This window comes from Scophthalmus maximus, chromosome 22, assembly GCF_022379125.1.
Source record: "Scophthalmus maximus strain ysfricsl-2021 chromosome 22, ASM2237912v1, whole genome shotgun sequence".
NCBI classification, from domain to species: Eukaryota; Metazoa; Chordata; class Actinopteri; order Pleuronectiformes; family Scophthalmidae; genus Scophthalmus; species Scophthalmus maximus.
Genome location: NC_061536.1, coordinates 3,625,500 through 3,646,885, shown reverse-complemented (window position 1 = coordinate 3,646,885; position 21,386 = coordinate 3,625,500). Strand labels below are relative to the sequence as shown.

The 21,386-nt window shown below is 44.3% G+C and overlaps 3 protein-coding genes across 8 annotated transcripts; 1 reads left to right on the top strand and 2 right to left on the bottom strand.

The window, feature by feature from the left end:
- The first annotated feature begins 327 nt into the window (after window positions 1-327).
- Window positions 328-7,391, top strand: LOC118292005 (WAS/WASL-interacting protein family member 3). Of its 6 annotated transcripts, none has more exons than XR_004786803.2 (8): window positions 329-624; window positions 2,464-2,563; window positions 3,322-3,457; window positions 4,294-4,455; window positions 4,557-5,264; window positions 5,933-6,108; window positions 6,220-6,321; window positions 6,415-7,391. XR_004786803.2 is itself a non-coding variant. In XM_035620620.2 (8 exons), the coding sequence occupies exons 2-8, from the start codon at window positions 2,483-2,485 to the stop codon at window positions 6,453-6,455; spliced, it is 1,401 nt and encodes a 466-aa protein (XP_035476513.2). In that variant the 5' UTR covers window positions 329-624; window positions 2,464-2,482; the 3' UTR covers window positions 6,456-7,391. The 6 variants fall into 6 exon arrangements, 5 of the variants coding, with proteins under 5 accessions (XP_035476511.2, XP_035476515.2, XP_035476513.2 ...); XM_035620620.2 differs by having other exon boundaries at window positions 5,938-6,108; XM_035620621.2 differs by having other exon boundaries at window positions 332-624; window positions 5,977-6,108.
- A 218-nt stretch (window positions 7,392-7,609) lies between these two features.
- On the bottom strand, window positions 7,610-11,271 carry LOC118292007 (peptidyl-prolyl cis-trans isomerase FKBP14). Its single transcript, XM_035620624.2, has 4 exons — window positions 10,912-11,271; window positions 9,738-9,889; window positions 9,143-9,270; window positions 7,610-8,603 (listed from the first exon to the last, which is right to left on the bottom strand). Exons 1-4 carry the CDS (start codon window positions 11,103-11,105, stop codon window positions 8,445-8,447), a joined length of 633 nt encoding a protein of 210 aa, XP_035476517.1. The 5' UTR covers window positions 11,106-11,271; the 3' UTR covers window positions 7,610-8,444.
- A 714-nt stretch (window positions 11,272-11,985) lies between these two features.
- On the bottom strand, window positions 11,986-21,272 carry wu:fc38h03 (acetylcholinesterase collagenic tail peptide). The gene is made up of 18 exons (XM_035620623.2): window positions 20,589-21,272; window positions 19,918-20,037; window positions 19,653-19,762; window positions 19,415-19,534; window positions 19,154-19,198; window positions 18,994-19,020; window positions 17,911-17,982; window positions 17,692-17,754; window positions 17,577-17,603; window positions 17,435-17,479; window positions 17,044-17,079; window positions 16,877-16,957; window positions 16,413-16,509; window positions 16,153-16,292; window positions 15,919-16,038; window positions 14,914-15,043; window positions 14,302-14,404; window positions 11,986-13,202 (listed from the first exon to the last, which is right to left on the bottom strand). Exons 2-18 carry the CDS (start codon window positions 20,015-20,017, stop codon window positions 13,133-13,135), a joined length of 1,386 nt encoding a protein of 461 aa, XP_035476516.2. The 5' UTR covers window positions 20,018-20,037; window positions 20,589-21,272; the 3' UTR covers window positions 11,986-13,132.
- Between the last annotated feature and the right edge of the window lie 114 nt (window positions 21,273-21,386).

The window sequence follows — 21,386 nt, the reverse complement described above, 5'->3', positions numbered from 1 at the left end:
TCTCATATCTTTACCACGAGGGGGCACAAATGTGCCATATTAAAGTTGAGTCGTAACTAAAATATACCGAGCTTTGGGGGGGGCTCATCCTGTAAGATCTCGTCCCCACCGTTCTCATTCTCATTCTCACACATGCACCTTGTTCATGATTATATTCCACAGGTGTAATTAGAGGTGAGGGAAAGTTTCTTGCAACTTCGGCAGTGAACGGAGGTGATGACACCGATCCAAGTGTCCTGCCTCTCTCTCTCTCTCTCTCCCTCCCCATTGGTCCCCGTGCTGAGTGTGGGTTGGTGAGGTGTGGCCTCATTGGGTGAGAGCCTCGCTGCAGCCCGACCACAGGGGAATAAACCGTAAACAGCCCGAGCCACATAGAGGCCAATGTACAGAACCAGTGCACGTTGGACGTTGTCTTCTCAGTGTCCAAAAAAAAACAAAAAAAAACCTTTTTGAATTATTATTTTTTTCTGTGGTGAATTTGTAAAAGGAGCTCCTTGTGGGAAGTGGTGTCCCTTATTTTGGAAACTTTCTCATTGGGCCGCGGTGGGGAGCGCACTGTACGCGAAGGCAGTGTCTCACTGCAGCTTTCCGTGCAAACAGGTGGATTACTGGTCGCTTCTGAAGGTAGGGCACACGCATCCGTTGCTATGGACTCATTGACAAGCAGATTTGTGGAGGACAGGTCCTCACACCGCCTGTAAATCGCACAATCGCGTCGTGAAATGTGAAACAAAAAACCCACAACAGACAGAACTCATTACAGCAGATTGAACTGTGTTGCCCTCCTGCGCCTGGTCACAGTATACAGCATCATGCTTCGATACTTTATTCCTGTAGTTTTACCTTTAAATGTATGTAAATGTGGGTGGATTTACGTAAAGACGTTCATCAGTAGATTCACTTTAATCATCATTCTTGTGCAAGTTGAGCAAAGAAAATCAAACGTCTAATACAAACTTTTTTGTTTTGTTGGCTCTTACAGACCTCACTGCTGTATGTGCAAACACACACAGGGAGGAGAGATGGAAATGAAAGATGCAAAATCAACTTCTTTGTCCTTCAAACATTTTTCTGCCCCCCCCCCCCTTCACTTTGCTGCTATCTGAGCTTGTACATTTGACAGAGAAGGAGAAATAAAGACATGGGCATCAAATATTGCTACTATACATTCCAAGTTTTATACATTATAAAAATGAATAGAATATGTTTATTATTTTCCCTAGACTATTTTAAATAACGTTTGGGGCCAATTAATAACTCCAGGATGTGCGGCTGGGTAAGGTGTCATTTCGTTTCCTCCACTGATTTGTATTGTAGTGATCCCATGGTGTCATGTGAACAACCCTCCTTGCACGTCTTTGACACGAATGGTGTGAAAAATCCCCAGTTTGGGTTGCAACAGCTGCCAGTTGCAGCTGCCCGTCTGCGTCACGTTCTGCTTCAGGATGGACAAGACGTGCGAGTCCCACCTGTTCTGCAGGAGCTCAGCTCACCAGTGTCCAGCTGCCCCCCCCTTTAAGTTCTGCAGTGGCCAAGCCACAGAGGCTGCTTGACACAGATAATATGGAGACAGAAATAGCAGCAGAGAGGACCAGTGTGCCAGTTCCACAGAGAGGACACAAACTGTAAGACATGGACTTATTTACACAAGTTGATGCAGAAGAGGGGCAGATATGTAGAGAGAGCAGGTTCTGATCTGTCTCAATCGGACCATTTGGAAGGAGGATCATGCGGACAATCCCCAGAGAATTGAATGTCCACCAACGGACAGACTGTTTTCAGCCTTTCAGCCGTGGCGGACAACTCGTTTAGAATTTATGATGTCAAGCGGGTGGGTGGTGGTCTCGGTGACTGTCAAGCGAGGATCATTTACCAGCCAAGTTGCCAACAGTGTGGAGAGTGAAGCGTGTTGACATAATCCTGGAGAGCGGGAGTATTGCACCATGGCGCTTATCACTCTGATGACCTCACCAGTCGCCCTTGAAGGCATCGCGTACTCTTAAGTGTTTGGCATAAGATGGAAAAACAGACGTGTTTGTGTGCTGTAGCATATTCCTGTGGCGTTTTCTCAATGTGTTTTCCATTCAGTTACTGCAGTGAAGGCCCTTTTGTCGGCGAGCGACTCGAGGGTCTATTACTTTTCACACAACACTCACTATTGTTCCTGCAAAGTCCCACCACAGAGCATTGTGGGAAGAAGAGGAGGACATGGGCGGGGGGGGGGGGGGCGTGTCAAATTTCTTTGGGAAGGAAGGATGGAGCGCTTTCTGTTTCCTGTTTTGAGCTGTGTAGTGCAGAAAGCTCTTCCTGTTGAGGAACGAGGCTGGGAGGTCACTGAGTGTGCCCCTTAGCACAGTAGCAGCTTGTGACACGGAGGAAAAATACCGTCCAGTGGCTCCAGCGCATGAACAGGACAGTGGTGTGTTTGTGTCCAGTTATGGGATGTGCATTGTCCCTGTGCAGGTATATCTGAAGCCCCGGCATGCCAGCCCCCCCTCCTCCCCCTCCGCCTCCCCCGGCGGCACCTCCACCCCCACCACCGCCCAGCGCTGCCCTGCCACAGGTAACGCTGTGTCCCTCTCTTCTGTCTCTCTCTCTTGTACAGTTGTAGACACACACTTGTGTCCTTCTCACTGACCATCAGTGACATACCTGGAGGCCATCTGCATTATTGATTGACACACACACACACACACACACACACACACAAGCGCGCACAGCAGACAGCAGACTCTCAGTAGCAGAGGAGTGTTATGTTTCCAGAGCAGCCTCACGGCGTGCTCATGTTAAATGATCTCCTGCTGCCTGCAAACAGGGCCACACTGACGGTACACACAGTTGTATCAGCTTCTTATCTCAGGTCACAATGAATATGCATGTGAGAGAGACATTTATCTAAGTCTATCATCTCTTCTCCTGTTTCTCTTCTTCTTTCCTCACTTTCAATGCCTCCCTCTTCTTCTCTTATCCTTGTCTTATCCTTCATGTTTACCCTGCACACTTTTTTTTTCCGTCACAAAAGGTGAAAAGATACAAACAAAGTGTACAATCTTAAAAAACACACACCGACACTTTTAAATCAAGTTACAGTCGTAGAAAGTAGAGGAAGGTAGCAAATCCACATGTTTAAGAAGTTGAAACCATCAAATGTTTGGCGTATTTGTTTGAATATTGATAACTGTCTGAGCGACCATCTGTTGACCAACTGATATTTAGGGTGTGGGCTAGTGATGGAGCCCCCACACAGCTCTGGTGGGCTGGTGAGATATCGTAGGTCAAAGTTATATGAAAGTGCTTTTTTTTCCCCTTTCTACTTGACAGTGTCCGCCTGAGCCTCCTAAGCTCCAGTCTGGAGGAGGAGGAGGTGGAAGGAATGCCCTGTTGGCCGACATCCACAAAGGAACCAGGCTCAGGAAAGTCGCACAGGTCAACGACCGCAGTGCCCCTGTCGTCGACAGTAAGAGGAACGGCCCTTCTCTCTGTGCATGTGCAGACACTCTCAGTCGTTGCTCAGACACTTAATGGCCCTCACATGCTTCTGGTATCACTGACTCATCCATTCTCACTGTGGAAGTGGGGTTTTATAGTGTTTGTGCGTTGAGAAGCAGTACTGTGGTGTGTTGGAGTGAAAGCAGATGTGCGCACGCACGCACGCACGCACGCACACACAGATAAGGATGCAAACACATAGCAGGAAGCTACTGCACACAGGGGCACATACATTATATCCCCATTATACCCATTAACAAAGAAAGGCAGGGAAGTTGTGTAATATGTGATGTCCTAGCTGTTCATAAAAAAAAAATTGTGTTCAATGTACAAGAAGAATTTCTGTCGAGTGTACCACAAACTTAAAATTTCATTTGAAGTTCAAACGATGGGGATTAAAGATTTAAACCGAACATTGCTACTGTCAGAAATGCTCATCACATCATACACTAGACAGCTACAGGATAAGTGGCCGGTGTATTATAGAAAACCTCTATAGGGATACGTCCGTTCAGTTAGTGGCTGAACCTAGACGTTTGAAAGTTCGGATGGTTGGTCAGTGAAATGTCGCTTACAGTGTCAGTTACACGTATGGAGAAAGGCCAGTGGAAACGGAGCGCTCTGTTTTGTGACATGGGGTACAGATGGCCCTCAGGGAGATTGACTGGGCGGTGCAAAACGTTGTTCATGTTCCTGCCTGACGGACTGCTATGATCTTTTTCTTAATATTGGTTAATTTCCAGAAATACAAACACATATACAATATTAGAAATACTTTACATCTTTTTTTTTTTCTTTCCCTAGAGACCACATCCAGCACTGAAGATGCACCCAGCGGTGTTGGTGCTTCTCAGGGTTCGTCAGGAGGGTCGACACCGACGGGACCCTCTTTGGGTGGACTATTTGCTGGAGGGTTTCCAACTCTCAGGCCTATAGGACAAAGAGACGTAGCAGGCAAGACCGCGGGTTGGTGCAAAATGTCTTCCTCTTACTTGATCCGTGTATTTTCAGTTACCTTCTCTGGTTATTTCACCTACCTCACTGACTCCTCTCGTGTTCCGTTCAAGTGTCTCGATCGAGCTCATCGGCGTCCCTGAAGCCGATGTGGAACGCGCCCGCGTCAGCGGACCCCGAGCCTCACAGGACGGCGGAGCTCCGGGCCGCCGTCCACCGCGTGCTCACCCCTTCGTCCTCTGCTCCTCCGTCCCCCTCTCACAGCGGCAAGCATCCACCTCCGTTCCCCGCCTCCTCTGCCCCTGTGGCTCCCCCCGTCCCTCCCTCTGCTCCTCCGCCGCCTCCACCTCCTCAAGCCTCCCAGGACCGTCCAGCCAACAGGCCTCCGCCGCTCCCCTCCTGCCCCCCACCTCCACCTCCATCCCAGGTCACCAAGCCCACCTGGCTTCCCATCCAGCACTCCCACCACACTTCCATCTCTCAGCCCTCTACTCCACCTCCACCTCCACCTCCTCCACCTTTCCATCATCCTGCCGCTGTCCCAGGGGACCGCTCCTCAGGGTTCTTCTCCCCACGTCCCCCCTCTCCAGTCCACTCCGAACCCTCAAGGCTCCCCATCATGCGGGACAACCCCCTTGGACCTCCTCCCCCACCTCCTCCTCCGCCTCTCCCGGCTTCTTTCACCCCCGCCTGCCCAACAACCCTCCCTCCACCACCGCCAAAGATGGCCCCAGTGCCCTCCCCAGCCATGCGCTCTCTGCCGCCGTCATACCCCTGCAACGCTCCCACCCGACGGCCACCTGCTGTGCCCAGAAGTGCAGGTAGGTGGACACTACGACTCTCTTGCATTATGGCAGAAAGAACGAACACCTTTTGGTAGATTTTTTATTTACAAGTTAGACAGCTGGTAGATACATCATAATTAAAGTAAATATGTGACTGGGGTGTTTCGAGGGGTCAAAAGCATAAAAGGTTTGGGAATGTTCAACCAAACTGTTGTTGATGTATAAATCAAGCTTTGGCCTTTTGCAACGTCAGCAAATTTGCAAATTTGTGACAACTTGTTGTTCATTAGAAGATGTGCAGTGCATTTTATCTTATGTAATTAATTCTAGGGACAATGACAATATGAAATATTAAAGCAGCACATACAAGAAATGCGTGTGTTCTGTGTTCTGAGTGTAACTATATTATCATGTAAGATAAAATACACAAACACACAAAGACATGATTCTACAAATGTTCACTGGAAATACACTAACACCAGCAGAAATTACAACAGTAGTTCTTGTTGCTGTTTTTCCTCTGTCCAGCAATAAAAGGTTTTAAACTGTATCAGCTGTTGCAGGCATACAGAGTATGAGTTGTGTAACTGTAGTTTTATAGCAGCGTGTAAAAACCAATGCTTTCTCTCTCAAAAAAAACAAAACGGTGGGAATGTGCTGTTGCTTGAAACAAGCACATCAGATTTGGTTTAACTCACTGTCAGATCAGTTGCAGATGTCAGACTGCTCTCATCACCCCTTGTGGCAGGTGCGGGGCGGCTTGCTCCTCCTCCAGCTCCCCCGGCACGTTCCCCCTCCACAGAGTTGTCCACCCGCATTCCTCCGCCACCACCCCCTCTGCCCCCATCGGGTATCAGGAATGGACACCTGCACAGCATGGGTGAGTTTTCTCAATAGCGATTTCTTGATGTCTCTGAGAATCAAGGCACCACCACAAGAAGTTGGTAAGTAGACTAACTATCCTACTTGTATGTTCACTCTGCTCTGGCAGATGATTTCGAGTCCAAGTTCCAGTTCCACCCTGTAGAAGATTTACCTCCCCCTGACGAATTCAAGCCCTTCCCTCGGATCTACCCCAGCAAGGAACACAGAGGTAGCGGCCCAGCTCTTGTCATTTCTCAGCTTCAACCATCACTATACAGCCTCATCCGTTGTCTTTCTCTTCTTCTTTCCCCATCTCTTACAGTGAACCCCAAACCGCCTGGGATCAGGACACACCTCAGATGAGTCGAGGCCTGATCTTCACCCCCTCCCCACACACACAGCAAAAAGACTATTGTGTTCCTCTTCCTCATGACAATAACACAATTGCCATGGACTTACTTGGATACAAGCCCCGTGTGTGTGTGTTTTGTTTTTTTGTGTTTAGTGCATTAGTGTCTGTGTGTATGTTGAGTGTCACACAGGCTCCCCCTCACTATGTGACCTTTGACCTTTTCCAGTGTGGAATGTTTTGAATGTGTGTGAAGAGGAGGGCTCTCCCTACTCATACTAATAAACTATATACAGACTACACACACACACTACTCTCCAAGGACAGTATCTTCCAGTAGCTATATTTAACATGACTGTTGACCCAGTTTGTTATAGCTCAGGCATTTCAGTAGCTACATGCAGTACAGAATATTTTGATTTGATCTCTTGTGATGCAGTATATCTCAAGACAGCCACCTTTTGTCATGATGTACATAGTGGCACTTTTGAAGTCTGAAATGAACATTATCAAACTGTCTTAAGACTGTAAATATACAAACTGTGGCCCTGCAACATCTGTACACTGGATGTCTATCTGGGTCCCCGTTAGAAAAAAGCTCTTCTTCCACGGGTCCACCAGATGTGCACCACCATAAATATATTACAACAAGCTCTGACAACATAGTTTTAAATTGTTGCTGGGGCATGACTTTGCTATGTACAGTTGTTTCTGTGTTCCTTCATTTTGGGAAATATATACAACTAATAGGTCAGCCTCAAATTAAAACTCAATGTGAAAATGAGATCGCAGGTGAACACTTCCCAATTCATCTGTACAGCAAAGTGTGCTAACCTTGGGTGTCCATAAATAATTGTATTTATGTGGTACTGTCCTTTGTTTATGTGATTATTTTTCTATGTACAGAAATAATCTTTAAAAATTAAAGATTAAAGGTGATGTGAAAATTACTGACACCACAAATCGTACAGGGATGCATCTGTCTCAAGTGACAATGAGGTGATGTTTCATAAATGGATAATGAGTGAAGGGTTCTGTTTCCAGTCTCCCTCTGCAGTAGGCAATGCCAACACCTGTGACAACAGTGCCACCTGCTGGTTCCACGTGTAAAATATAACAAGATGTGGTTATTAAATGCAACACAGCATTTTGTTTCAAACGGAGACAGTCACTTTATTAGATCACATTTATTTAAAGGTAGAAACCGCTACAGAAATCTACCCAAACCACAGCAGTAAATTGCTCATTAAGTTTAGTCTCGACATGGTTAGAGATTCACGTGAGCACAATTTCAGAACAGCCTCCAGCACACTGTGAAAATAGCAGGTACAGTTATTCCCCTTTGTCCCTTTACCTGATTGATCTCTGGATATATAGTGATAATAATTTTTCCCCACCACAAATATAAAAATGCTGATTTTAATATCCATTTTGAGGATATTTTTATGTATGTGAGTTTCAGAATTGGAATAAAACTGCACATGAACGATTTTTAATTTCACCACTGACACTGCAATGTACCTTTCACAGGAATATTTCAACAGATGAATTTAGTATGACATCTTCTTTCATTACCTGCCCATAGGATGCAATGTCACGACAAGGAGTCACCTATTTTCTTTTCCTTCAGATATTCAGTGACACAGAAAAAGCTGGAAATATGAAATGTATAAAAGTTATAAGCAAGATGGAGTGGAATATTACCCAATTATCTTTTAGTGTAGGAAGTTTTGGAGGGTTTTAAGTTAGAAAAGTCAAACTGAAAGTGGTCCCAGAATGTGCAGAATTGGTGGTTTTCCAATCAAGGAAGTAAACAGACCAAAAAGCAAAGATTTTCTAAGGTGAAAAATCACTTAAAGAAGCAAAGTAACTCGCACACCATACAAACACAAAGCTCGAATTAATCACTTAAGGTAACCTGAGAAAATCTTTGCTATACACACTGCACCAAAGTACATCCACCAGGGACCATGACTGAGAGAGTCGTGGGACTGGGAGCAGCTTCACAGTTCATCGTGTTTGTAAGTGAACTCTCTGGAGGATATAATGCCGTCTTTGTTCTCGTCCTCTTTTGCGAAGATATCGTCCACCATGTTCTCATGCAGAGTGTCGTTGGGCGCGTAGCCATGACGCTGAAACTCCTTCCTCAGGTATTCTTTCACCTGGCAGATCAAACAAGAGCAGGACAATTGGTGAGACTGAGCGAAGTTTGAGGACAGAAAACAACAAAAAAAACCAGAATGAAATATGATGAGAATATGAAACAAGTACGTACACAGACTGCATCTCAGAGAACTTGTGTCCTTAATGACATGTCATTATTACTAATGAATCTAATATGTCATATATCCAACTAGAGAAATACTAAAGCCCTGTTTGATACTGCCCTGCCGCTAGGGCTCTTCAAAACATCCATTTCATTGGAGGGCCATCGGTACAGTAAATTGATTAGATGGATTTGATTTAATGAATTTGATTTGATTTGTTTGTAGCTGTGGATAAATCTGAGGGATCATGAGGTGATCAATTCGTCAGATGACAAAAATACATCCAAATGCTGCTGCTGCTGCTGCTAAGGTTGTGAATAGGCATTGCTTGCTTAGGGTAGGGAACTAGTCGCTTATTGAAGACAATCACAAATTCCTCTACTTTGAGTCAGACTGTTTGCTGAACACAGAAAAATGCAATTCTCGTCTTGTACCTCATGTCTGGAGAGTTTCCAGTCATCGTTGAGGTCCATCTCCTGGAAGGACTCATGCGACCGTGGTCCATTTCTGATCTCGAGGACCTCAATGACAAAGGTCAACGTGCTTTCAGGTGGGATCTTACCTGTTAGAGGGCAGGACCACAGTGCGTGAGTTCAACTACTACCAAGAAAGGATACGGTACAATGAAAAAAACAAAAAAAAGCATGCTTCAGTACAGAGTTCCAAAACACACTGGGGAGTTTTAAGTTCCAAAAAAAAAAAGGTGATTATTAATGAGAGTTGTTAGTGTTGTGTCGTTGCCGAGGTTACATGGGTGCAGAAGAGATCAGATGTTATTGGTTAGAGTGGTGGTGCTTACCAGGACAAGGCATAGTACAGATCACATGCTCCATGTTGAAAAGAAGTGGACTAATATTACTGCATGAAACCTTCATTCAGTGTGGCAGCCCTAGAAAGCCAACAAGACTTGTTTTACATAAAAAAAACATGCATAACATATTTACATTACATATTGTAAGAGACAGTGCAATGTACCTGTTCAAAGAGCATGCAGGGAAGCTTGCATGCGTACGGACAGAGCTACAGTACCTTTCCCTTCCTTCCCATAGGCCAGGGCTGGAGGCACGACCAGTTTCCGCTTCTCTCCGGCGCACATGTCCTGCAGGCCTTTGTCCCAGCCTTTGATCACCTCTCTGATGCCCAGTGTGAACCACACCGGCTGCTTGTCACCCTCGTTTCGACTTGGGGATAGACACAGAGGCAGAGAAAAAGTCAGACTGCCAATAAGCTTCCTCTGCATGCTTTTTTAAAAAATTCTATTTTATTGAAATGGTCTTTTTATGTATTTATATCATGTTTATTATTACTCACTACATATATCGCTATATTATTCTTATTATTAACGAGACCTGAGTACTATATTTCGTTCTTTCATGTCTCATGAGAAGAATGACAATAAATAAACTTGAAACTTGACTTGAATAGAACCTTTAGATATAGTAACAGTGGGGTTTGTAGCCTGAAGCCTTTTAGCTACTGGCTGTGTTAGAACATACACTGCAATGCAAATAATATGTAATTATAATATTGGAAGTAAGCTTTATGTCTTTAAATTAAATGTACTGGTTTAAAGATTCACCCTAAATAACATTTGGGTGCATAGCACTAAAAACGGGATGCTGGGGCGCTTTCAAATGTATTAATCACTGGTGGAGATGAGAAGCAGCATTGTGACAGTAAGGGAGATGAAATGGTCAAGAATTCTTACTGAGAATTTTCTCACAACGTTGCTGCTAATCTTAGTATTCCAAGGGTCAGTTAAAGGTTCAACATGTGATCAGTACTCAGCATAATTCAAAGCTGTTAAAGACTTTTTACAAGATTCTTTCCATCAAGCCATGTGGATTATCCAAAAAGAAGGGGATGCTGTTTTCAAAATAAAGTAGCTGTGGCTTTTGAGATTTTCCAATCGTCATATTTTTAATTCTTTAAATGTAGGCTACAAGAGTGGTAGAGGAAGTTTCAGAGATAAATATGTCAAGACAACAGCACATTAAATCAAAAGTTATCTATAGGGTTAGATAGATATAGATGCAATAGAACTAGGTCTTCTTGTAATTTGGATTGAAATTGATCCTTTGCGTTGTTTCACGTGACGTGACCATAGGTAGAGGCGTAACCATGGAGATTCCATTGATATGAAAAGGAGCACTAATTGATTTTGTGACCAATTTTTTTTTATTTTTTCCCATTGTCAACATACCTGGAGTGAAACGCGGTCCCGTTCTCGAGGTATCCGTCGTGATGCACCAGCAGAATGTCGCCGTACTTTGATTTCCGGTGACAGAGGAACGGTCGGTGCATCACCTCTATCTGCACCTCGGCTTCGGGCAGCTTCCCCCCGCGGACCGACACCAGCAGGGAGGAGCAGAGCCAGCTCAGCACGGTCAGCAGCATGCCGCCACACACACACACACACACACTCTCAAACACACTCACACAGCGTCCACGAGAAAACAGCAGACGGACCAAAAAGTTTGTTAGCAAAGGTGACGGGACGAAAAGTGCAGCTGGTCCTCTACGTGGCAGTGACGTTTCATCATACAAGTTGTTGCAGGAAGCTTTCCTCTGATTGGTTGCTTTTCCTCGTAAAGCCCACCCACAGACGCGCCCTCTCCACATGGGCTGCCAGGTCTGCTCTTTTACCCCCGGAAATGGGCTACTAGAACTTGAAACACTGCAACTAAATAAAGGTCGAGAACCACTGGTCGACACCACAGAGCTATATTGATAATGACAATGTACTAAGATTTATACCTCAGACCATTTGTGGTGTTACTCTGGAGATATTACAAAACATTTGGCAATGATATGCTGTTGGACTTGAAAAGCAGGCTGTATGGTCTGGCAGAGGCCTATTCTGAGTTCAGATCTTGTGCTTGTTTTGTTTTGCTTAGGGTAACCTAACCCTTAACCCCATTTATTTAGATGGACGACATGATGGCTCGGATATATTGTATATATTTTGCAAGGTGTGTGGTGTGATACCTGCTGCTGTAACACTGGAATTTCCCAGCTTGGGATCAATAAAGTACCTATCTATCTTTCTATCTATCCATTATCTATCTATCTATCTATCTATAAGTGAAGCCAAATCATCTTGATCGCCCCCTGGTGGCTAGCTGCAGTATAGGTCATAAACCCCGCCTCCTCCATGTTAGTGGACAGGACATACAGTAGACTGCAAGCTACACATTAAATATTTTTTTCTCAAATACAGTTGGTATCACACTGATTTATGACCATGTGTTAATTTTTATTAACTTTCAATTAATTTTTAGTAAGTTATGTGATGCCATAAAAAGGGGGTGAAACATTACAAACATTGCAATCGGTTGAGCGCATTTAACATGGGACCTCCATACGGTACAGCAACTCAAATCCACAAAAACACTACTGATCAGAATCTGCCATCAAATGATGTCAAAAGTGCGATGACAAGATGGCAGCTTCCGTCAAAAACTGTCCTCCAGAATATTTAAGATTCATTTTTGGTAGACATATTGTTCACCTTTATATACAGTCTATGGTTTTCTCAAGCCGACCTGGCAACCCTAAACTGCATCAATTTGATGAGGACTCTTTTAAGTGTAGGCCTTATCTTTATTATTGTACAGCAGTTTATGAAATTTACAGTCATGCAAGCTGATTATCAGATAATCACATAATACTGAATTCATTTAGGAGTAATCCTGATATAACCAAGTAGTTTCTTAGTGCTGCTGTAAAATTCAAACAACTTTGTTGTTGTTGTTGTTGTTGTTGTTGTGGAATGACATTCATTTTCCTCCTTTCAGATTATTTGGACATTCATTTTTAGAGGGCCAAAGTTGGACTAGCATATTTACAGCACCTGTTAAAGCAGTCTGCTGTGAACGGAAACACATTTACATGCAATATGACAGCACTGCACTTCATAAATATATTTTTTCTAATAGTGTGCAGAAATATTTACATACTATTTGCACAACCCTTGATTTGCATACTACAGTACATATAGTATCAATAATATATTTGCCTCTTAGGAAAAAGGCTCTCTTTTTTTTTCTCTCACTACAAAAGAAGTTCAGAGCACAGCTTATTTCTGCATTAACAGTCAGCAAGTCATACACATTGTAATTATTTTACATGTTACAATCATTACATGTTTTGTTTAACAGTGCTGTAGCCGTTGGTGTAACGGTAGCAAGGAGCTGCTCTCTGAAGAGTGAAACCTCCAGGGGGGGACACAGTCCATTCAAACCTGACTCCCATAACCATCCATGGCTCCAAGTAGGCACAAGAGTGTCCCTCAAGTTCTCTCTCAGTCAATCATTTTTTTAAGGGGTCAGACTTCATCAGAAATCTGAAGTATAATCCCCGTGATCAGACAGAGGGATTGCAAAATTGCAATGCAACCAATTCAAAAAATCACATTTTTCAGATCAGGTGAAGTACTTGCAGCCAGTGGAATCAATGAGGCAAGAGTCGGTGCATCTGAGGTGCCCAAAGGATCTGCAGAAGACATGGAAAATTATTTTTAATAAGTGCAACTAAGTGTTTACTTATATTAACGCTCAGTAGCTAAGCTCATGCAGTCAGCCTCCCAGTTTCTACAATTTGACCTATAAAAGGGGTGATAACTCAGGAAATATATTTATTTGCTTCCTATTTGCCAATCAAGAACACTGGTATAGTTGTGCTATCTGTACAATAAATATGAAGCAGAAATCGACAGTGGATTATCTTAAACACTGAATATAAACACTGAAAACAAGGAGAGAGAGCTCTGTCCATCCACAATTAAATCCATCCAACAGCACCTCTAAAGCTCGCTAAACGTTAAATATATAATTGTGTTTGTGTTAGTTATGCTGAGCTAAGCTGAGCTAAGCTAATTGTCTCCTTGCTCCAGTATCATGTTTAGACAGTACAGTATAGACAAGAGAGTGGAATTTTCCGTAATGACAAATAATCCTTAGCTTGACATTTTGCGAAATGTGCTAATTTATCGTGATAAAACAGTTATGAGTTATGAGCTGAAATGTCTTCTTACTCAAATCAGTGTGATATGATGTATTGTAAATGAGCTTCAAAGGGGTTGAAAGGATGCGATTTATTTTCCTTCTCTGGACAAACTGTTTCCCCAGTGTTTTCAAATCGTTGTGTGTAAGATAACCGTCTCAAGCTCTAGCTTCATATTTAGTGTGTGCACTGCCCACATGAAATATTTTAGAATCTAGCTCGCAGCAGGAAAGCATATGTGTACTTTATTTCCCAAAATGTCAAAGTTTATCAAAGCTCAAGTTTTAAAAAGGTGCAGAGTTGTGTGGGTTTTAATGTTTGAAACACTTCAAACACTACAGTAATTCAGGTCGATGCACCATCATCTCTGGATGGTTTCAGAGACATCACAGTAAAATTACAGCAGTTCACTGAAGTGAGCTTTAAAATCCTCAGATGGGCGAATATGCTGCTGATTAAAAAAAGGAACTGCATTGTCCATTCTTGGCATAGAAGGCCTCTGTGAATTGCTGACCTACAGTGGCAGGGTGCACTCAAGTAAATGGACACTCTGTGTATTCATTTGTAAAAGCTGTGACACTGAGCATACCCGGGAAGATAGGACTTGCAGGTTTGATAGCCAAAGTCCTTCCCATCGCACTCCTCCATGCCCTCGTGACGGTAGCCATCGCCACAGTAGGCCCACTTGCAGTCTGAGGTGATGAAGAGCAAATGTAAGAGGGAGCAAGGGGGAGAAGGGAGAGAGAGAGAGAGAGAGAGAGAGAGAGAGACATTATTAATTGCTTTGGCAATACTCAGTGTTTAACTGATGCCAATGCAGCATTTTTTTCCTGCTAATTTAATTGAATAGCCAAGCAGAGAGGAGTGAGAGCATGGCAGGAAGAGAGAGGGTGAGATTAATGAAAGATCAAGGAAAGGTTTCACAGCGCTTGTTCCTTTTATCCCCTGCCACGTGGGCTCAAACGCTGTGCTGCACCGTAGTTAGGCTCTGCAGGGCATCTCATGAGCAGCTGGGTATAGGGCAGCATATACAAAGCCTAACCCACTTTGTAGTCCGAGTGTACTTCTGTTCATAAATCACTTTAAATCTTTCAATTAAAACTGCTAGCAATATGATAATCATGGTCCAATGACCCTTATTTAAGCATCTGTATTCATCTTCACACTGCTGGGCACGTGTTTAGAGAAGCATGTAACTCACTGAGGCAAGCGTCAGTCACAATCTGGTTCCCATCATCACACTCCTCTCCATGCTGGGCGTGCACCTTTCCGTCCCCACACACGCCCACTCTGTCCGGGACTTTCTCTGTAGACTGGAACGGCTGGAAGGGCTGGAACGAATTTGTGAAGAGGGAAACAAGCGCTGACTTGACATTTAGTTTGTTTATGAATGTTACCCGGTTTATCTAGTTGAAGTATGCATTAGCTTTTTCCAGAGCTTTCAGCTCATGGTTTTCAGCAGCGGGTGGACTCAGCTCTGTTGTCATTCCATGACCAGGACCATGTATGACCAGCTGTTTATATAACCAAGCCATTACATAGATAAATGAGCTGAAAAAATCTGGTGGAAATCTAGAAAGGGCTAGAAAGTGGACACACTGGATTACTGTTTCCACGGTCAAATATAAACCGTCACGTTAGTGTGGTTAAAGCCTGGACACACTCACAAAAACATTTGGGCCTAGAATTTAAGAAGTCTGTATTTTATTTGCATATACAATTTCTATCCATTGTGTATCCATTTCTATTTCACAGATTTAACATCAACAAACTAATAAACTGTATGCATATCTGCCTGTCAAACATCAATTAAACAAGTAAGACTGAGATGTATGTAATAGTTCCAATAAAGCCAATGTGTTTTAAATACACAATAACCAGATTTATAATTTATAATAAATAAATTCAATCTGTTTAAAACCCAGAAGAACCAAGTTCATGAATTCAACATTAAAAAAGCCTATTTGTTTAAAATTATACTTACCTTATTAGTTTGTTTACTGTATGTTAAATCTGTGTAATCCAAATTGATGGAAATCATATTGAAATACATAAATCTTAAAAATATTTGTGAGAGTACATAATGTAGTTGTGAGCTGTAAATGATAAGTTATATGCTTGTTGGATTCTCTTACAGTATATTATAATATAATTTCGTCATATGTAGTGTTACAGCTCAGTATTTTAACACTTTATTAGGTGTTACCTGTATGGGCTTCCATCCGTCTTTATCTTTAAAGTACAGCATCCTCTGATCCTTTCTGAACGCTATTGCGTTGTCCAGATGAAGACGGCTCATCTCCTCTTTACTGTTGACCACAAATATCTACGGGCAAACACACAGAGGACAACAAAGGCTGCCGAGTTAGGACTACTCCAGTAATGACACACATTCAGTTTGAATGGTAGAGGATTGTATTGTGAAGGTGCAGGGTCTTACTGCAGGGACTTTATTGGCGCCAGTCCGTTGTGTGTAGCTTCCGAAAGGAGCGTTATTGGATCCAAGCGTGGTGTCACAGTCACAGCGACCTGCTGGGCCAGGGAGGCCCTTTTCTCCCTTTTCCCCCACTAGATAGAGTCCTGCAGGAAAATTCTTACTGTATGACGAAGGAGGTAACAAACACAGGCCTCCACCATACTTTCATATTATATAAATAGCAAACTGAAGCTGATCGTGTATGTGTGTGTGAGTTACTGTACCTGAGGCAGGTGGACCAGGGGGCCCAGGAAGTCCATTTGGACCGGGGGGGCCCGGAGGGCCTGTGACTCCTGAGCCTCCTGAATGCCCCTTAATACCCTTTGCAAACCAAGAAACATTACAGTATTAGAAAAAACTGTATGTGTGAGTGTGTACATGAATGTGTAGACTAAGAGGGACTAAGATGCCAAAGACCCCAGAGCCCAGAAGTGATGAAGTCTAAACTTAGAGCTAGAAGTAAAGTAGTGTTGCTTCATTGACAGAACTAGTGTTAGGAACCTGTGAGAGGACATAGCTCTCAGTTTAGAGTTAAGAGCTTGTGTCATTGCCCCAAATCAAGGTTGAGTGATGCTGTCAAGATATTACACCGTCAAATACACTCTTACAGTTATAATATTTGAGAGGGAGCCGTACACCAGTAGACATCTTGACTACTGGTGTATTATTCTTCCTGTCTTTCTCCCACCTGTTTGCCTCTCTTCCCAGGCCGCCCAGTTGGTCCCCTCTTCCCTGAGACTCCTGGCTCTCCCTTTGGTCCCTGCTCACCCTGGGAAAGCAGCAAAATTACAAAATAGCCTAATCACATTAAATACATCAAATCTTCAAGCGTCCTTATTGTTCAATTCTTCTTACCTTTTGGCCAAGCATTCCAGGCAAACCAATGGAACCCTGAATGTGGACCAAAAGAGAGCTTGACGTGAGAGATGACATTCCCTCTGCAGATCAGGGACTCATAAAGTATTTCAAGTTGATTTTATCTGGCTCAGAGACAGACAGCTTATTGAAATAGCTTGAAAGTTTAAAACATGAAAGAAAGGGTCTCATAAACCACCTTGGATACTGGTCAATATTAGGAGAAGCAGTTCTAGGAGGATTCCACTGCCTAATCAAATAATTCGGACCATTATAACACAGCGTGAGTTGAGGTACTCACTGCCAAAGGAAGTCATGAATAGGCTGAATGTAGCTATGCAGACGGAGCACTTTCCAAAACCTAGAAAAAAAGGAAAGATTTCTCTCAAACCTTGTCGCCTTTCGGTCCCGTTGTCCCCGGGTCACCGTGAGTCCCCTTTAGAAAATAAAAAGGGAGATAAAGGTGAAAAGTAGCAAATGGTAGTTTTCTGTTATTATGCAGCTACTATAGATCATATGACTCTGAAATTTACCTTCTCTCCTTTGTAACCAGCTAAACCCTGAAAAGGCAGATGAGCAGTGTCACAGCAGATCAGACAGAAGGAAATCCGACATGACAGTGTATGTCCATGTGAAGATGGGACCAACCTTTATCCCTGGTGGTCCCCTCAGTCCTGGTAATCCCATGAGTCCTGGATCCCCTTTTTCACCCTAATTTAAAAAAAAGAAGATCTTAGGTTTGTGTCATATGTATTTGATGTGTGACATACATATGCGCATTAAGACCGTCAGGATGATTGATGTGCAATAACACAAACTTTGAGCCACTTTGCACAAAAAGCTGTTAGAACTTGGAATAAGATTCACCTTAGATCCATCTGCACCAGGCCATCCTGGTAGTCCTTGTTTCCCTGGGAGACCTGGAGCTCCCGTACGACCCTACGGAAACACGAACCGGTACTCAGTGACACTATTAGTGCTCATGCGATGCATTCCTCCCTGCAACATAGAACCTGTTGCTAAAGCAGCGTTAAGCTGGAAGTGTTTCTTGTGGATGGGTTTGATGACTTCCTGGTGGAAACCTGCCACCTTCTCCACGCTTGTCGATGATCTGCAGTTTAAATGCTTGTTAAATGACTGTCTTGCCCTGGTTTTCGATGGGGACTAACCAGATTTTAAAAAGTGTCACAAACAAGTAAGATGAGTCACACTGACTTCCTTTGATTTCATAATAACAGCGGACGAAAGCTACAGCCTGCTAACCTTTTGCGATGCGACTGACCTTTGCTAATAAGTGGACAGGAATAAAGCCTCACCACTTCTCCGCGAGCTGGAGAGCCAGACATATTACGCAACAGCCTCACATCTCGGTGACACCTGGACGAGTATCCCCGGGCCGCTGCCATGCTTGCGGCGTGCTCTCATTTAGCTGCCTGTCATTAAAACAGAGGCCTGCAGAGACACTGCTGCTGTGTGGGGTGATTTATCACGGAGAGCAAAAGCACTCAGGGAGATTAGAGTGCAGAAGTGGAATGCTGTAGAGGCTGGATCAGCAGGACTGGAGTCCAGTATGGCGGCTAATGGAGCCAGGCCAAGGAGCGGAGGAGAGAGGGGGAAGGCGGAGCAGAGGAGGAAAAGAAGGAAAGAAGTGGAGGGATGATCGAGAGGTGAGGAGCAGGAGGACGGACAGGAGATGGCCAGGGATGTGATCAGGCTTTCGCTACGTGGTTACAGCGGCTACTGAGACTAATGAAGCATGACCCATTTGGCAGCTGCTGAGGATATTTTGAGCGCATCAATAGACAAATCACATCACAAAGATTGAGGATGCATCAAGTGGACAACGGCGGCAGAGAGGGGGGGGGGGAATCCAGATCGCATTACGCCAAGGACATGCGAGATGGACCAGAGAGGGATGAGTGAGAGAGCGGAGAGGAGAAGGAGGCTCACCTTTGACCCTGGGCGTCCAATTTCTCCCTGGAGGAGGACAAATGGGGGGAGAGGAGGTTGCGCGTTCATTAGAGCAGAGTGGAACACAAGGACACGCGCGCAGATACTTCTACAGCAAAATAGATTAGAGGCATAATTTAACAAACAAACAAACACAAACCTTCTCCCCCTTTGGTCCTCTTATGCCGGGTAATCCGTCATGACCCTGGAAAATGACATGAAATTTATATACAGCACACACATCACCTATTGAGCACGGTGCATTTGGAGAAAAATCAATACTAAAAAGGTCATTAGGTTTTACACTCGTTTAACATTATTTGCATCTACTGTCTTGAAATGGCAACAGCAGGCTGGTTGCACTATGTGATGCAGCTACTAATGGAGGTTTATGACACTTTATTTTGCAGCATGGCTTTACATCCGGGCCCTGTGGTCCTGGAGGTCCCGGAGGTCCAGGTGAACACCTGGGCGTGACAGGCTTCTCTCTCTGCTGCTCCTCTCCTCCAGACGCACTTGGTTTCGACATTCCGATATCATCCTTCCAACACACACAAACAAAGTCCAAGAGAATAGGTTTTCTGGCATATAAACGTTTCTAAATGAGGGTGCATTATTATGCAAATGGGGTGCGTGAGGGTGTGTTTGTGAAGACCTACGGGGCTGCCTCGCTTCCACAGCTGAGGCGGCGGCGGGAAGAGCGGCGGCGGAGGAGGTGACATGAGACAACAGGGGTCAAACGTCATCGGCTCATCCAGCAACCTGAGGGCTGAAGGGGGAAAGAGAGGGCAGCATGTGGTTACCGACAGCTCGTCATGATGATTCAGTGACAGGTACACGCAACATGAGCTCAGTCGGCGCGCGCGCGCACGCGCACACACACACACACACACACACACACACTCCCACAACTGGATGTCTTACCTGACTGGGCTGAGAGGATGTCCATGTAAGGGTGACGGGTTAAGGCCCGCACAGGACACACAAGAATATGGAGGGACAGTGCGATTTTGACCAGGTCCATTCTGCTGCTTTCTGCTTTCCCTGAAACACACAAACACAAGCTGTCGCACACTGTTTATGCTGTCTGAGCTTAATGCACTTACTGGCAGCTGTCACTTCCCCCCCTACTCCCTCTTGAAGTACGGTGTCACCGTTTCATCACGTCTGTCCTCTGAAGTCTCTCTCGCTCTCTCTATCTCTCTCCTCACAGCATAATAAACTTGTTGCAGCTCAACACTGCAGCACACCGCTGTACAGTAATTGCAGGCCCTCCACCCCATGCAGCCCTGTGCCAGAATTAGACCAGACAATCACAACAATCATAGTAGTAACAGGTTGACACACACACACACACACACACACACACACACACACACACACACATTTATTATGGGTATTTGAAATCCTAAAACAATGATAATCCCACGTGTTTTTTTGCAGAAGAAGATGCTCATCTTCATGGATGTGGCTCACATCCCTTCCAGGCTTTTAACTGACAAGTCTAAACGCAGAACTACATCTCGTCCTAATGTCCCGAGGATCCATGGAAGCAGTGTCATCCGCATGCATGGCTCTGAACGCACGCCCCTTACCTTCCACTTGAATACAGTGCGGCACTTGTAGAACACGCTGTCTTGCCTGGGGGGGGCTCCTCTCGACCTAGATGCAACGCGCGTTCCGCACTCCCGCGGATTGTGGCTCCTCGCGCATTTGGCGCACCGTACTTGAGCCAATCTGGATCGCTCATAAATCTGATCCACTTATCGACCCGAGTCTTTTCCCTCCTCCGGTCAATAACAACACAGTTGTGTGGAGGGAGGACCCTTTTCTTTTCTCTCTCTCTCTCTCTCTCTCTCTCTTCGTGCATTAAATGCCCAGCAGAGGCCACTGAGTGGAGCCAACACAGCGGTTCTGGATCTGGATCTGGATCTGGATCAGAGCCACAGTCACAGTTGCGTCATCTGGATCGACTTGAGCGGTTCTGAAACTTGAAGTGTTCATGCTTGCACTCGTTTGGCACGTTTTATGTTCACAGTGATGATGAGGATGATGTGGATGATGTTGATGATGGTGGTCTCTTTAGCAGCGAAATGGTGCCATCTGCTGGATGCCTTACTCCATGCCAGACATTAAAAAAAAATCAATATTCCGTGTTCTAACAACCTTACTGTCCATAGTGAAACATTTATGAAAACATTTATGTCTGGTGATAAATGTTATGCATTATCATATTAGTGGGACTTCTAGTGGATTTATACTGACTGTATTGCTTTGTAGTTAAGCCAAAGACATTTCACACATTTACACCCTCTTAAATTACTAAATACACCAAGACAACTAAATGAATACAGTATAAAATGAATATGTCATCTCAACGTGGAAGGAAACTG